The sequence below is a fragment of the Schistosoma mansoni genome, chromosome W, assembly GCF_000237925.1.
Source record: "Schistosoma mansoni strain Puerto Rico chromosome W, complete genome".
Taxonomy (NCBI): domain Eukaryota; kingdom Metazoa; phylum Platyhelminthes; class Trematoda; order Strigeidida; family Schistosomatidae; genus Schistosoma; species Schistosoma mansoni.
In genome coordinates, this window is record NC_031502.1 from 35,503,560 (window position 1) to 35,521,135 (window position 17,576).

At 31.7% G+C, this 17,576-nt stretch overlaps 1 protein-coding gene across 1 annotated transcript in view; it reads right to left on the reverse strand.

The window, feature by feature from the left end:
* Positions 1-17,576, reverse strand: part of Smp_136030 (putative anion exchange protein) — a gene marked incomplete at its 5' end in the record, with an annotated part of 52,299 nt that overhangs the window by 16,135 nt on the left and 18,588 nt on the right. The window contains 4 exons of the mRNA XM_018789505.1: positions 2,732-2,845; positions 5,243-5,316; positions 12,061-12,178; positions 15,679-15,762. Coding sequence (XP_018654942.1) covers positions 2,732-2,845; positions 5,243-5,316; positions 12,061-12,178; positions 15,679-15,762 — 390 coding nt within the window. The remainder of the gene's footprint in view (positions 1-2,731; positions 2,846-5,242; positions 5,317-12,060; positions 12,179-15,678; positions 15,763-17,576) is intronic.

The following is a 17,576-nucleotide window of genomic DNA, read 5'->3' on the forward strand; positions in this document are numbered from 1 at the left end:
AATCAAGTTTATGAACTATTCATTCAAAACATTTATCATTGAACCCATTATAGCAGTTTTGAAGTAAAAATAGTGTGAATACCTCTATCAATTCTAAACGATGTTTATGAAAAAGATCATCGGAATCTAACATGAATAACATATCTAAATATGATTGTTATATTAAATGGAACTTCATTTACTAACCAATTATGAGACGTTTACCATAGATAGATATAATTTATTAAAAAGTTTGTATCAGAATGGAGATTTGTGGAGATTGTAGTAATTTTTAATAGTTGAATTCACGAGTCAATCTAAACTAGACTACAATTGAAAACCTAGAAGCACTAGATTCCTGTTTCGTCCTAGGTTTCTCAATGGTAGTCTAGCTTAGATTGACTTATGAATTCAAGTATTAAACACTTAGTAATGTATTTCTATTCATGATTATTATTTGGAAGTAAATCATAGCTATACTATTACAACTGAATTTACTTTGATGAAAAATAATAATAACTTTAATTCTAAGTGTTCATTCAATCAACTAATGTTTTTCTCTTCTAAAATTTATTCAATTAGAATTGAATGATCACTTTTTTTGTTGGTAAATTATTAGTGTGAATCGACTCATTCAATGTTTATGTTTCCTTGTATTGAAAAAGGATATATACCAGTTATCATATGTTTAATATTAAATGAACTGGTGGATAGTCGCCCAATTTCGTGGGTTAGTTGAGGTTAAACATTATCACCGGTGGATAATGACTCAGTGGTCTAGAGTTTAAGCATTCGTTTCCGAGATCGATACGTCCAGTGTTCGAATCCCGTGTGCGCACTGCTGAAGAGTCCTATACTAGAACGAAACGGCTGTCCAATGACTCCAGGTTTTCAATGGTGGTCTAGTTTTATTTGACTCATGAATTCAACTACTTAACCTTTAAACTTTAGGACAATTGCAGTTATTTTATTCAAAAAATATGTACATTGCAGAGATGTTTATTATTTTTCTGAACACTATTCGTTCTTCTTTTTTCGAATATGATTTTGCAGATATTTTTCTTTTTGATACAAAAAATATACATCTCTCTTTTACATCAATCTTTTCCTTAAAAGTGTTCAAGATTTGTCAGCATTTAAGCATATTTATTAAGGGTCTACATATAGTTCTTTACTTATAGCTTATTTCAGTCAAGAAAGTAAGTTTTTCAATTATTCATTTCACTACAGATAAAGAACACTAAATTCTTTGAAGGAGCATTCACTTCAACTTGTCTAGTCAGTAATTTATTTATTTACTTATTTGAACACATAAATAATGGTACAAAGGGGTACCGAATACATAAGCGCCAAACAAGTTACTTGATTTATGAGTGGGCTATTATACTGCTCGGGTGCCAAGACCAAAGTAGGCATACACGGAGCCTACGACCTCAATGTCTGATCCACAAAGCAGTGGATCAACGTAAGGAGAAGCATTTTCATGGTAGCCGGTGATCAACAGTTGGTTCATACGCCAATTGTTCCTTCTGGATCCTGGAGCCCTTGTGAACCATTGGTTTGCAATCAGGGTTTGTCAACTTACCTAGGTAGATGCTGCATATCCACTAACCCAGTTAAAGCGCTGGACAGTCGCTTTTCGTCCTCTCAATTTCGTAAACAACAACCCCGCCACAAGAAGGCAGTGAGTAGGACTTCCCTGGTAGTGGCTGTATACGCGTGAACATGTGAAAACATTTCGAGAGGGAGAGCTGGCTCTCCTCACCCTGACGGCACCAGGGCATTTGGGGGCAATGTTTTTCACAACTATGAAATGTAAATAGACATTTGTGACATGGAATTAAAATGGTTAATTTTATTACTGAAAAGTATATTGAATAAGTCTACTTATGGTTTATGTATATCGCATGTCTGTAAGCACTTCTAAATGATAAATATATTTGTTCACAGCAGACAAACAGTTTAAATTATTTATTTAAAATAGGCATTTGTGGGAAACATACACATTTTCTCTCGACTTATAGTCAGCCATCTGAACTAATACTTTAAAAAGTTATTCGCATTTAAATATTGAAGCCAGTATCATTATCATCACATTAATCTGGTGTCCATTGATATACACATGTTTATTTAAACAAAATTGATTATTAAGTATGTGATATCAATGTTATGTTCTATTTTTTATTGTCTTAGATTGAACTGACAAATTATAGAATCTCGAATAATATTATGAAATCCTCTCATAGTGTGACCGATAGATTTCATTATATTCTAGGGGCTAGACAAACATTTTAGTATTTACTTGGTGACTAATTAATGCGAATACTATTTACACCTTTGATTAAGACATATTCTATTTATAAATATTATTAAAACAAGTAATAAGATCAAATCAAATCAATAAATGTCAATTTATAGTTGATAATAAGCCTGTAATAGTTCTTTAAATGGAACAATCTTGAAATAACGTTTATTATTAACTATTAACATTTCATAATTAATAATAAATAAACTTACGTTTTAGTAAAATTTAAAAGATTCAATGCAATCCATACTGTACCTAAAAGTAAAACTAAATAAACTAATGCAACTTCACGTTGACATCCTGACTGAATAATTGTAATATTTCTATTTATATGTTGTGATGGTAATGATGAGAGTGTAGAAGACGTTGATGATGATGATGATGATAATAATGATGGGAATGATTTGGATGATAATATTTCAGGACAATTTTCTATAGAAATTCTACTAAATGAATAGTTTGAATGAATGAAATTTATATCAAATCCCTGAATATTTAAAGTTTCATTTGATATTAATGAATAATTTGTTGATAATTTACAATGATAATTTTCTTGAAACGCTTGAATAAACCAAAAAAAAGATGGAGAAAAAAGAATAAAGAGAGAGAGGGTGAGAATGAGATAAAAAAAAACAATTTACTTCAAGATATTGTGGAAAATGACAAATGTAAATGAAGCAAATCATTGTAGTTGGAAAAAAGGCAGTATCACTATAGTACTTTTCAAATCTGTCATAAGTACTATACTTATATAACTCACTAATTGGGAAATAAAAAAAGTAACAAAGATAAATTGTGTAATTAATTTCTTTAATCACAAATAAAGTATAGTGTGAAATAGGATCGTGAATATACATATTGGTAATTAGATATACTGCTGAAGGCCAAAGGAAGAGAGGAAGACCAAAGAACACATTACGTCGAGAAATGGAGACAGACATGAGAAGAATGAACGAAAATTGTATAGAACTAGAAAGAAAGGCCCAGGACAGAGTGCGTTGGAGAATGCTGGTCGGCGGCCTATGCTCTATTAGGGGTAACAGGCGTAAGTAAGTAAGTAATTACATATAATTCACTCCTTTAGCAGAACATCACTTATGTTTTATGTAAAGCTAAATTATCAAAGTTAATTTATCAAATTAATTATAACATTTCCTTTTTTATTCAACAGTATAAGAATTTATTACAAGTGTTTGTTTTATTCAAATACTCAACTTTACCTAGACAAATACAATCGTCAATATTATATCTAAATTGTAAAGAATGAAATCTTTAAATATAAAAGGAAATTGAGCAACCATTCACCAATGTCTTCAGTAAGTTGATATCTCCCAACAGATCTGGTTGAACTCCACTAGTTACTACTTCTCACTAGAACTCCAGGAAATACCTCGTAGAGCCAGGTCCTGGGTTTGAATCTCGCGAGGTGGGATCGTGGATGAGCAGTGCTAATGAGTCCCACAATGGGACGAAACGGTCGTCCAGTGCTTCCAGGTTTTCCATGATCGTCTAGCTTCAATTGACTCATGATTTCAACTATATAAAATTACTGAAATCTCCACACAACCCTCTTCTGATAAAAGGAAATTGTTGCTGTGTGCTAACTTTTTATTATCGGTAACTTTACTTGTTGTTACTATTGATAGGTCATACTATGTCTGAAATTTATACATGTTTTATATTAACAATTATGTAGATAGATTTTCTTAAGTATTATCACTAATTTTATTCTCATAAATGTGTACTTATTAGTGATGATGTGCTAACTTACTTTAATACTGTGTTATATCAATACCCTAAGACAGAACAGTTAAATAAGTATCGTTATTCATTTTATATAAATGATTATTAATTTCCTGTGGATAATGTGATTTATTACTTAAGATCGAGACCAAAATGTGCAACAATACTAATTCTGATCGGCAAAAATGTAATTTTTATATAAATTTATTGAAATGTTGGAAATTTGAGCTCATGAATTCTGATACTAGGGTAAATGTATCAAGTTCATCATAGGATCTTCAGGCATCAGGTTCAATCTCGTATATAGCAACATTTCGGACGAATTTCATACGGAGACAACACAAATATATCTTTTTTCTATAACATATTATTAAATAACGATAAGATTTATTTTGTCAGGTAATAAGAGGTAAAACACAGATAACTAAGTTCTGTGATAGTTGAAATTCATCATCAAGGTGTATCTTCATCTTGAAAAGATTAGTGTTCATTTTATTACTAAAAATGACTGCTCCACTATTTGGGTTGCGAACAATCTTCTGTAAGACTGAGTTATTTTCACAATCAATAATTGCTATCTGTTTGTTCAATCCCCAAATACAACGTTAAACTATCGACCACTTAAAATGGAACAACGGTTTTGTGAGCGCCAAGTCATTACCAGCCATAAAATAATTACACACTGATAAAGCCTATCACACCATGAAGTTTTCATCAGTTCCTTGCTGGCACTAGTAGTAATGTGTGCAAAATAATCAGGTTAGGAAAAACTTAACAAAGATCTGAATATTTCTAATTATTTTCTGAATTAGAATTACATCGATATTTGAATTTAAAAAGTTAAATTAGCGCAAATAATTTCGCATTTTATGCTGTGCCTGAAACTTTCCTCTTATTTTGATTCATTTTGAATACATGCATAAATGGAACTTGTAAGCCAATAGAAACATATCCGTTTTGCAACTTAAACTATCCTAATTTTAGCAGTACTCATCCTAAGAAATATATTCAGTGAATTTGTAGAAAATAAATGAAACTCAAACCTATACTAGTGATTTGAGTAAAATGTAATTCAAATAAAGGGAACAAAGAAACCAACAGTAAACTGATAGTTTGTTTATTACAGTGATATGAAGTTCAACAAATAAATCCCTCTTCAGAGAAAGTATATATATATATATATATATATATATATATGCATGAATAGATACGTACTTGAATACAAATCGTTCCCAGCATCGTATAGAAATGCCATTGAAACAAACATAGCAAATATCTCTTCTGTTGACCTGTCGCAAAGTAAAATTAGTATTGAATACAAAATCAGATACTAGGCTGATATATTTCATTTAATCGAAAACAAAGAATATGACAGAACGTTTAATACATATATCAATTATCATTTGATGATTAAATAAGTTCATTTAATCTAACATCATGGAAGTCTGATTTAGAAATTTAAGGTGGTGGTTTGGGATAGCCGTCAGGAAACCCTGGGCCTAGGTTTCTTGCTTCTAGGTACTCATCAATATGGTTGATCAGTAGAATTTAACCAGAATCAAGAAGGACTTCACATCAGGACATTAAACACTATCCACTGTTGAATTAGTTGTAAATATATCTCAGTCCTACAGGAGGTTAGTCACGGCTTGGACTGTTGAGTAGTTACATCTCTGACACGAGGTCGAACCCGTCAAGGAGCATTAGCTCCCTTAAGATTACAGATATACCTTAATGACGAGTGGCAAATAGCAAGATGCCTAGGTTTAACTTTTCCTTTTGACTATCTCGAATCATCCCTTTACATGTCAACATAGTGCACACAATATCGAGCCATTGAGATAAGTGACCACAATGCAACTCAACTGATCGAATTCAACCAGCGCCAATAAGGATTTAACATACCTTAAATTTGATTATCATCCAGTGACCAGTCAATTGTAAAAGGATTTGGAAAATCCCTGTGATTTATGTTTCTTTTTCATATAGTGATATTATTCATATTTATTGATTATATATATATACTTCTATGATTTTTAACAAAATATCATACATAACTGTTGTACATAAAGTATTAAGCACGATTGCCGTTAGTATTATGTAATAGTACATAAGCTTTATGACGAAGTCAACTTTTAGAATGATGATGAAATATGGAAAGAAACTTAAAGATTCCAATCGATAATAATAAAACCGATAAGCGTGTTCTGACTTCGTTTAAGTTTCTTGTTTGTATATTATTATGTTATTATAAGGAAATATTCATCTACTCTCAGTTTATTGAACCTGTTGAATCCTAATCATAACAAGAAGAAATAAACTGAATTCATTCATTGAATAATGTCAACAATATGTCAGCAATTTAAATGTTTTCGGTCATCCAACCTAATAAGAAATTTACTTCACTAAAATTATCAGATAATATACAGATGCAATTAAACTGAATAATTTTTTTAAAAAAATGTTAAATTCAAATGTAAACATTAGGGAAAGGAAGTTAACGTATTTGTAATTATTACAAAACTGTGTAACTATTTGTCAAAGATCAGCTATTGACTAATTAAGTAGTTGGCTCTGTAATTTCTTCAATATTAGATAAGTTGAATAAATTATTTTACTGGTTTTCTCATAAGCAAAGATGGATAGTGGCTAGCAGTGGAATTTAGGACGCACAATCGTCCTATTTGGGACTCGTCATCTGGATGTACCTGAATCTCAGAGTTGATGTTCACTTTGAGGCTCAAACTGAGTACCTTTCGCTTCAAACGCCATCACGTTATCCACTTAGCTACTGAGTCCTGATAGCCATCTACTTGTGCAATAGTTTTGAAATAAACTTGACTGAAAATGTAAAAAAAATAACACTAAGGTTCTATTTTTCTAGATTAATAACAGAACTATTTTGATTGATAATGTGTTTATTACCATCGAACAACGTCCCGATTGGCTAAATTTAGAAACTTCATGATTATTATATAATTATAGTGGCAGTAGTGACTTTACTATTTTTATTATTATCGAGTTATTTATAGTAGTATATATATTAATCCCATTACTGGTATTGACAAATTTATTGATGATAGTAGTATTTCTTAATCACTATCATATCAACATATTTACCACTGGTAATAACTGTAAGGTTATAGTGATCGAGGGTTGTAATCTTAATTTATATTTTATTAACAAGATGATTAAACAGTTGATTAAAATAGATTAATAATTCAATTATTCAACATATGATAAACTGTAGCGTCAAAATCTGTATTCAGAAATGTTATGTAAACATGAAGAAAACTATTGAATGTAAACTATGAGGGGAACGAATGAAAGAGAACACATTCTGTTTGAAAAAAACATTTGGTTCTATAAAAAAAATAATAACTATTCTAATTCGTTTATTCACATTATTATGAAAGAAAAGTATGGAATCTAATGTATCAGTAATAAAGAAAAGTCTATACCTACAGTCTATCCCTACCTACAATTAAATGGTTATTTGTATGAAAAAATAAGGATGAAATTATTGTTTTATACAATGAAACATATAAATAAGTCCATTTGATTTAGGGTTTTCTAGTGTAGTAACAAAATATTAATTAATTCTATAGAATAATCGTTAGAATATAAAGTATTACATACATACTGTTTACAGTATAAAGAAAGAGAAAATTAGACATTCTATACAAGAAGACATTTATGAGACTAAATAATGGTAACAAATATAGTATACTATATAGAAACAAACATTTAAATAGAAAACAACATAAGTAGATAAAAAGAGAGGGCGAGAGAGGGAGAGTAAGCCAAAGTAAAAACAACATTTATCACATACATATAGCAAAAGACTAAAAAGGAATATTGACATAATAAATGGGTATACTTTATTCATTTACTCTAACAAGTATTATTACCACTGTTATTATTATTATTATTATCATTATTCAATAAAACAATGAATAGAATATCATCTATTCAAAACAAAATAAAATAGAGACCATTTAAGTAAATGGATGAATGAATAAATTAAATGAGATAACTAAGTACCTTTAATATATGAACTGAATAAAAAGGTTAATAAAATAATGAAAATAGATTAATATGTGTACAATTTAAATAAAAATAGTCAAATTGTTGTTTTCTTTTCAATATGTGTTCGTAAAGTGAATGGGAACAAAACTGTGGACAATCGGATGAATTACATAACAAGATTACAGAATGTCTTAGTAAAATTTGAGAACTATACAGTAAATACTTCATTTGAAAAATGAAAATCAATTGTCTCAGACTTGATTGTTTCTTCATTTTCACACTTGTCTCTCACTGTTCTCGTTCTCTTTTCATTGATCTTTTTAATCTTCTGCTTCTAGGTCTGTCACTTTTGATTGGTGATACATATTGCCTACATCTGTCGACATCAGTAACACACACCATATTGTTAGTTTTTATTTATTTAGAAGAAAAATGTACCTTGTTTGTTATTTTGAAAGCATTATTCATTTGTAATGCATTAAAATAACAAGCTAATAAATGTAACAGATGACATATAATAATAAGATACTTGTAGAAATGTAGTAAAACATTGGAATGAATTCTTTATGTCCCCTTCACCTACCCATAAACAAACATAAGTTATTCATCAAACAATATGATATAACATCACTGATACCAACGCATGTAGATGTAAGTCTAACTGAAACAATTTCAACATTCTAAAATGTGGGAATTTTAAAAGAATTCAGAGAATTTCTGGAAGGATAAGATTCAAATCAATCAGTAATCAGTAAACCTGATTTATCAACCGATTAGTAAAACGTCAAACAATAACCTGTTCAAATATCAACCGTAAAAATAGGCAAGTAAAATACAAAGACAGATAAAAACAATGAAATCTGTATGAATGACCGTATCAAAATTAAAGTCACTAAAATAAGCTGATTTAAGATTTGTGAAATAACTAAGAAGCTCATTTCGATATAAAGCTACCGTTTTTTACTAAACCGTTTAACTGAGAGCACTCAAAACATATCTAAATAACTTTTTACTTTCAGATCATTCCAATGGAAATTTTCAGATAAACTAATCGTCATCTTTATTTAACTTAAAGAGTTTGGATTATGATAAGTGTTATTCATGACTACAAATGTTAGGTGGTTTTTTTCAGAATGGACTGTAAAATTTGGAACGATCTCATTTATATCAGTTCAATTACAAAAGTGTAGAAAAATTTAGAAAAAAAACAACAACTAACCTTGTAGACCATTTCATCCAACGACTAAATCCACAAACAGAATAGATGATTAAAAATAAACTATTAAACAATCCAATACATGCATACATTGCATAAAAATTAATGTAATATGTTTCAGATATAGTATAAATAACTGGAAAAAGAAATTGAACATTGAACAATAACAATGATATAGTTAAAATAAAGTATTTTATATAAAATTTAAACAAAATATGGTTAAATGATATTGACGGAAAATTAATTTCAACATTTGGATATGAGAGTGAATCCTACAAGCATTTGAACTCTAACCTTTAAATCTGAAATTCAATGATTAAATATTATTTACCTATATATGGGGGTGGAGTTTATAGCTTTCCCCCAAAGATTTTGATATCTTTTGTATACATTAAGCTTATAGACATACGAAAATGGATTTTTAACTTTTAGATATAAGGACAATCTCTGGAAGATGTGGAATCTTTCAAGTACTTGGACAGTATCGTTGATGCAAAATGAGGATCTGATACGGATGCGAAGGCTTGGGCCAGCAAAGCAAGAACATCATTTCTACAATTTAAAAACATCTGGAACTCTAAATAACTGTTAACCAACATCAACATCAGAATCTTCAATACGAATGTCAAGATAGTTCTATTGTACGTAGCCGAAACTTTGAGAACTACCACAACCATCATCAAAAATGTACAAGTATTTATAAACAATAGTTTATAGGTGATGCTCAATGTCCGTTGGTCGGATACCATCAGCAACAGCCTACTGCGCGAGAGAACAGACCAACTTCCACCTGAAGAGGAAGTTAGGAAATCATGTTGAAAGTGGATAAGACATACGTTGAGGGAATCATCAAACTTCATCACGAGTCAATCGCTAACTTGGAATCCTAAAGCGAAACGAAAAAGAGGAAGGCCAAAAAACATTCTGAGTTGAGAATCGGAAGAACACATTAATAGGATGAATAGCAACTGAAAAGAACTGGAGAGGATTGCCCAGGACAGAGTTGTATGGAGAATTTTGATGGAGTTTTGTTTTGGATGGAGAATGCTGGTGGGCGGTCTATACTCCTCCATGAGGGGCAGCAAGAGTAAGTAAGCAAATAAGTAAGAAATGTACGTAGTTTGCTTTTAGGCTAACAAATCATATTCAAATGAATTGTATTACCTTTTAGTGAATAGATAGGTAATTATCACATTTTTATTTATGGATCTCCTAATAATCGTATATTCATTATTGTCAATAAGTCATGTTATCTAAAGAGATCGGCATAACATATTAACAAGTGAATATCTAGTGTTGGCTGAAATCATTAGATAAAAGCATAGCTGCTGAAATTTAAATTGTAGGCCATTTGAAGCCTGATTTCATTAGCTCAAAAGCCGGAAGAGTTTAAGCTAGAATTGCAAATTATTTCAAACCAGCTCGGCTAATTGTTAAAACAATTTCAAGTTCCAATCAGACGCTAAATATCATAGTTCAAACAAGTTGTAGGGTTAGTTTACAGTTTCTTGATGAAAACTACGGATCTCTTAGGTTAGAAAGATTTTTAGGACACCTGTTTTTTATCAAGTGTTAGCAAAGATTATAGACAAGCAACTGGAATAAAATGGTCAGGTATTTTGAAATAGTTATGCCTAAACAAACCACAGCCAAACGTGAATCTAAACGACGCAATAGTCGTCTGTGGTTTAGAACACCTCAACCTTATCAACTAATTATTTCAACCATCAATATATGGTTAAGATATATACATCTAGTGTTTCTCATTTTAATGAAAATAAAAACATGAACTGTGATGTAAATTCAGTCGACTGTTGAGTATAGAATAGGGAAAATGAAATGCCATTGGTTTATAGTAGTTTCATCACACATACCCTGAAGTTTGTGCTATTTGTCAAGTTATCAAATGTTTTCTTAAACAGTTTGATAACACACTCATTTTCAGCTGAAATTTTCATCTAGGTTAGCAGTAGAATTTAGATTTTTTGAGATAAAATGTACATACATTCGCATTAAAGACTTCTATTATGATGAGTTTTGTCGAAATTCTGAGTTAGAATCAAAGGATCTTGACGTAAAAAGCAAACTGATTAGTAACAGTTTGAAATATGTGTTTCTGTTTGAAAAGTGATGCGAAAATTTAAGGATCTAAATAGTTTTAGTATTGGATTACAGGCTTTAAATATGCAAGTCAAGCAAAAGAAAGCTGCTTTTTTATATCTAATGTTATCAACCAACTTAGAGGCAAGAATTCTGACATATGTAGTGACGTAAGATTACCTTACAAATAGTTTGCATTTTATTTCTGTTTCTTTCACGTATTTAATGTCATTCTTTCATGACCCATCCAAATTTATCAAATAAAATGTGTAGACAGTGAAATGTGAATAATTTTTGTTCATGGTTAAAAATGTAAAGTACTTGTGAAATAGAATAATTTAAAATATCTTAAAATGAAATGGTGGGCGTATATCGAATAAAAGCTAACTTACCTATATTGAGAAAGAAAACTTTTAAGTGCCATCTGAATAAAACATCATTTCCTGGTTGAACTCCGCTGGTTATTGCTTCTCACTAGAACTCCAGGAAATACCTCATGGAGCCATTCTGATAATGATCATATGCTCACTAGTGACTGGCTCCATGAGGTATTTCCTGGAGTTCTGGTGAGAAGCAGTAACCAGTGGAGTTCAACTAGGTCTGTTGGGAGATATCAACTCTCTAAGACATCATTCGTTATAAAATCAAAACAAACAATAATATCTATGTTGAAATGAAAATAAATAACTTACTTTTTATGTATAAAGCTAATGGAGCTGTTGATAAAAGTACAAGTAATGGTTGACCTCCAAAAACTCCATAACATAATCCACCTATAGTTTGACCCATTATTACACGTGTAACATCTGAAAAATTATATAAATTAATTTGATTATTAAAAATAAACATAATATAAAAACAACAATTATGACAAATAATTTAAAACAATGGTTGTTAATATCAATGTTTTTTTGTTGTTATTAGTGAAGTTCATATATATAAAAGGGAAATATCATTACGTTATTGTTATTATTTAGGGAAGTAATGAAAATAACTGGGAACTAAAATCCCTCTATACTCATAATAATCATGTGTTCACTGGTGACTTGTTTTAAGATTTAGTATCTGAAGTCTTAGTGGGAAGCCGTGACTAGTTGAGTTCAACCAAGTCAGGTGTGAGACAGATAACTATTACAGGCAAGGGAGATGGTCACACAATATCCTGAATTGATTGAAGTTCGATTTATGTACCGCTGGATGCTGAGTCAGTGGTCTAGAGGTTAGGCGTTCTATTTATGGTAGCGCAGTCGTGGATCTACATCGTCTAGTAGCCCCATACAAGGACGAAACGGATGTCCGGTGCTTTCAGGTTTTCAACGATGATCTAACCAAGATCATATTGTGCTTTAAGCTATGAAAATTCTTCAATTCCCACAAGCCATTCCTATGCCAAACAAAGTAAATCGATATCCTGTGCATTGAATATCAACTTTCCTTTGTGTAAATAATTCCTATTATACTGCTTATTTGCTAGTTTTCGTTAAAATAATATGATTTAATAATCGTTATACTTTTATTCACTAATGTGTACGGGTACATAACCTGAGGAATGCAATTTGAAATTATGATGAATAGGTAAAACACCGATCATCTAACCATTACTATAATACTTAATGATTGTGATATTGGATGATCAAAACTCTAGTCAGATATCTCTGGACATAAATTTCCTGCTAGTTGCCACTTGTGAATAAGGTTTTTCAGCAGTCTTAAGGGAACTGTAGCTCGTTGTAGGATTTGAACCTACGCAACATAATGTAATAACCCATTACATTATCATAAAGCCATTCGAACCTCAATTGAATTCATCTATGACAGACACTAAAGGACAATTTGCAAAGATGAAGTAAAATATAACTTTTTAATTTTTCCATATACAGTAATTTTATGAAGTCAAACATGTATAATCAAGCTATAGGAAAATAAGTGCTTAACATTCCATTTTATTGTTTTGTACTTTCATTCTAGGCAATTTTTCTAACTGGATAAGACAAAATCATTGAGGAAATACGATTCTATAAAAAGTTTTCATCATTAAAGACGTTACTGACTACATAATACATTTATGAAAGAAGACAATCTTCACTTTTTTCTATGTAGAGTTTTCTTATGTGTTATTATTAGACAAAATTATTACCTGACTATTATTTCAAAACTAGTATTTAATACATGTTTACTATGGTCTATATTTTTTGTCTCAAGAAAATTACATTTCCCTAACTGTCATAACTGTCATTCAATATGTTTAGAAAAGATTCGTGACATAAGTGAATACACTTCAAAATAACAAATAAGTATATATGTATATGACAAAATGTCATTATGAATTTACGTGAATTACTATGAGAAATATCGACGTAGATTATACATGAAGTTTTGCTTAATATAAAAAAATTATATAGTAGTAAATAGAGTAAATATTTTAACAGTTGAATTCACGAGTCTGTCTAGGCGAAACTACCATTGAAAACCCGGAATTGAACTGTTAAAATATGACTGTCTCGACAAATTCCCTTTCTTACTCACGCCTGTTACTCCCAGTGAAACATAGACCGTCGACCAGCATTCTACAACCCACTCTGTCCTGGGCCGTCCTTTCTAGTTCTATCCGGTTGTTGTACATTTTCCTCATGTCTGTAATGTGTTATTTGGTCTTCCTCTTCTCCTTTGGCCTTCAGGACACCATGTGAGGGCCTGACTTGTGACGCAGTTGGGTGCTTTCCTTAATGTGTGTTCTATCCACTTACAGCGCTTCTTCCTGATTTCTTCCTCCTCCGGGATCTGGTTATTTCTTTCCCACAGTAGGTTTTTGCTGATAATGTTTGGCCAACGGATCCAAAGTATCTTGCGTAGACAACTGTTAATAAACACCTGTGTCTTCTGTATGATGGCTTTCGTAGTTCTCCAAGTTTCCGCCCCATACAGTAGAACTGTCTTGACATTTGTATTGAAGATTCTGATCTTAGTGTTGGTTGACAGACAGTTGTTTTGAGTTCCAGATGTTCTTCAGTTGTAAATATGCTGCTCTTGCTTTGCCAATCCGCGCCCTCACATCTGCATCAGATCCACCGTGTTCATCAATGATGCTTCCCAGATATGTAAAGGTTTTCACATCTTCAAAATCGTCTCCGTCAGTTGTGATTTGGTTGATGCATGTTGTGTTGTATCGGAGAATCTTGGTTTTCCGTTTGTGTATATTGAGACCTACTGCTGCTACATTGGTCGTCTTCTCCTGCATTTGTTGTTGCGTGTGTGATATAAGAGCAAGATCATCTGCGAAGTCTAAATCGTCCACCTGCATCCTAGCTGTCCATTGTATCCCGCAAAATATTGACTATCTTGTCAGGAACACCGTAGTGTCGAAGAAGCCTCCATAGTGTTGTCCTGTCCGAGCTATCAAAGTGCTTTCTTGTAATCAATCAAATTGATGTAGAGTGATGAATTCAATTCAATTGATTGTTCCACAATGATCCGTAGAGTTGCAATTTGGTCGGCAAAAGATTGATCCTTACAGAATCCACTCTGTAGGTCTCGAAGCTGGGCGTCAACGGAGTCCCTCATTCTGTTTAACAATACCCTGTTGAAGACGTTTCCTGCTATTGAGAGAAGAGTGATGCCCCTGTAGTTTTCACACTTACTGAGATCGCTTTTCTTTGGCATTTTGATCAGGTGTCCTTCTTTCCAGTACTTGACTGCAGCCTATCGTAGAATTGATCTTTAACGTCTTCATTGTAGTCGTTGGTAGGCGCATAGCATTGGATGACGTTTATTGTAATGTCCGCTTTCTTTGTTTTGAGGGAAGCTTTACTGATTCCTGGTCCACGAGATTCCTATCCTATAAGTGCATTTTGTGCTTGCTTCGACAGCATCAATGCAACTGCTTGTGTATGTGGGGCGTTTTCTTGTTCATGGCCGGAGTATAACAGATGCTCTGCTGACGCTAGCCGTTGCTGTCCAACATGTGTCCACTGTGTTTCATTGATCCTAAGCACCGTCAGATTGTATTTCCTCATTTCTGCAGCAACTCAGAAGACTCCCGGTCTCCCACATCGTCCGGAAGTCCTATGTACCTAAATAAATGGTTGTTCTGGTTTTCAGAAGGGGCATTAGCCTTGTGGTTTCTGAAGGAACTCGGCTCTCACCATAAGGCATCATAACTTTTCTAAATGAATAACTTCTGACTCCCAGAGCAGAGTTTAAATGGTTTGAGTAATTTTTTCTGGTGAGCGTTTTTTTAGCGAGTTAGGTTTCTACGGGATGGGCCTTTGCGCAACCCTCCTCCTATATCCGGGCTTGGGTCCTGCACTAACCCCCAGACGAGCTCTAGGCGTAATAAAAATATTGTCAGTATAAATTAATGTAGTGGAGACTTGTTTTAAAGTCAAGTACACTTAGTTCAGGCAAAAGAAATTTAAAACTTGTCATAAATAATTGCGATAATTATTACTCGTCGACAACGATAGACAAGAGTAGTAACTGAAAAAAATACTGTTAAGTCAATTGTATAAGTTTTTACATAAATGGTGAGTTGAAAATGTAAAAGAACAATAAGCTACACTGGAAATTCTTTTAAAAATTGTATTCAAGTAGCAAACGTATATTTTCAGTATAATAATGATAGCGAACTGTGTAGTATAGTTTACTTAAGCTGACAGTCATAAGTAGTATGTCGCACCAATGGGAAGTGCAATGCTTGGCAGCAGAAGACTGAATTGAAGAGAACAGCAAGGGAAACAGAGAGCAATTGAAATCACAACAAAAATGTAAGAATCATGAGGTATATAAAGGATAAGTGATGGGAGATATGCAAATAAAGTATTTAATGTACGCTTTTCATATTTTATGAAAGCACTGTATAATTTCGTATTAAACAATAAATTGGTTTTGCCTACCAAATCCTCGTTCATTACAACTGTACTGAACTGTATGGGAATAGTAATCTGACTGGATATTACAGATTCAGTATTCGAACGTGGATGATTGGAGATTTTATAAAATAAAGATGATTTGGGCGGAAAACCTTTGGAGTTCGAATTGTACGGCAAATAGTCATACAACTAATTGTAATCATCCGATAAAATAGCTTTGTGTAAAAAACAGATTGGCACAACTGACTGACTCAGCGTACCTATACTCAGTCACCTGCTTCTATGAGGCTAAGTATGTAGGTTGTTTGTCGAGCTCACGGTTTTTACACATTAGAAGAAATCGTTCAACATAGTTTGGTAAGTGTTAACTTAGTCAAATTGTGTCCTTTATTTTGCAACATTAAGTAGATCTAAACTAATCCTTTGACTGTATTCACATGATCCAGTAATAGATTCGAAAATTTTTAAATTTTATTTTGAACTTTCCTACAAAATAATCAAACTACAATTAGGTAGAATCCATAGTACAGATTAGTTTCATGTTTTGAGACGAGACAATAAACTTTCCCTTTACCTTTTTTATAAGTTCCAATAAAAAAAGCACCTACCATATCTGGATGATTATTTTAAATGTATACTAGAGAGTGAAATAAAACAGTATCTGTAAGAGCTTTTTCAGATAATTAATTTCAAACATCTAAAAAAAACACTTCTATTTTTTGTTAGTGTTACAATTTTCAATGTTCTCGTAAGATTGTCTTACTTTCTGATGGTTATATGGTTTAAATGTTCACCAATACTCTGAAACTAGATAACATCGACAAAGGTCTAACCTGTTTGGTAATATTAGTCGATTTATAAGTGAGATAATCATTCACTAATGAGACAGGATGTTAATTTATTTCACACTATCTTCAGAAATTATAGAAATGAGATATGTCAAAAAGCATTTAATACTGAAATTACAACAGAACCATTCATATCATCAAGAAACTCTACAAAAATTTTAAATTTACAACCATCATTCAATGAAACAGGAGGTAGGCACTTATGATTGAAAAATTTGCTGTAGAAAAAAATCCCACTCTTATATGTTCAAAAAAGTTTAATTAATGATAATTAATTTTGGTGCTAGTACAAAATCTATAGGGAGTTCATTTGCTTTACTCAAATCTGTCAGTGGATATATATCCATATAAAAAAATAGTTTCCTATTCATAATGGAAACCTGAAATATCTACTCCCATCCAATTTAATTAATTTTATAAATAAATTAAAATAAACCCAAAATAATTGAAAATTGATTATATACGCGGTAGGATTTTAAAACCGAAAA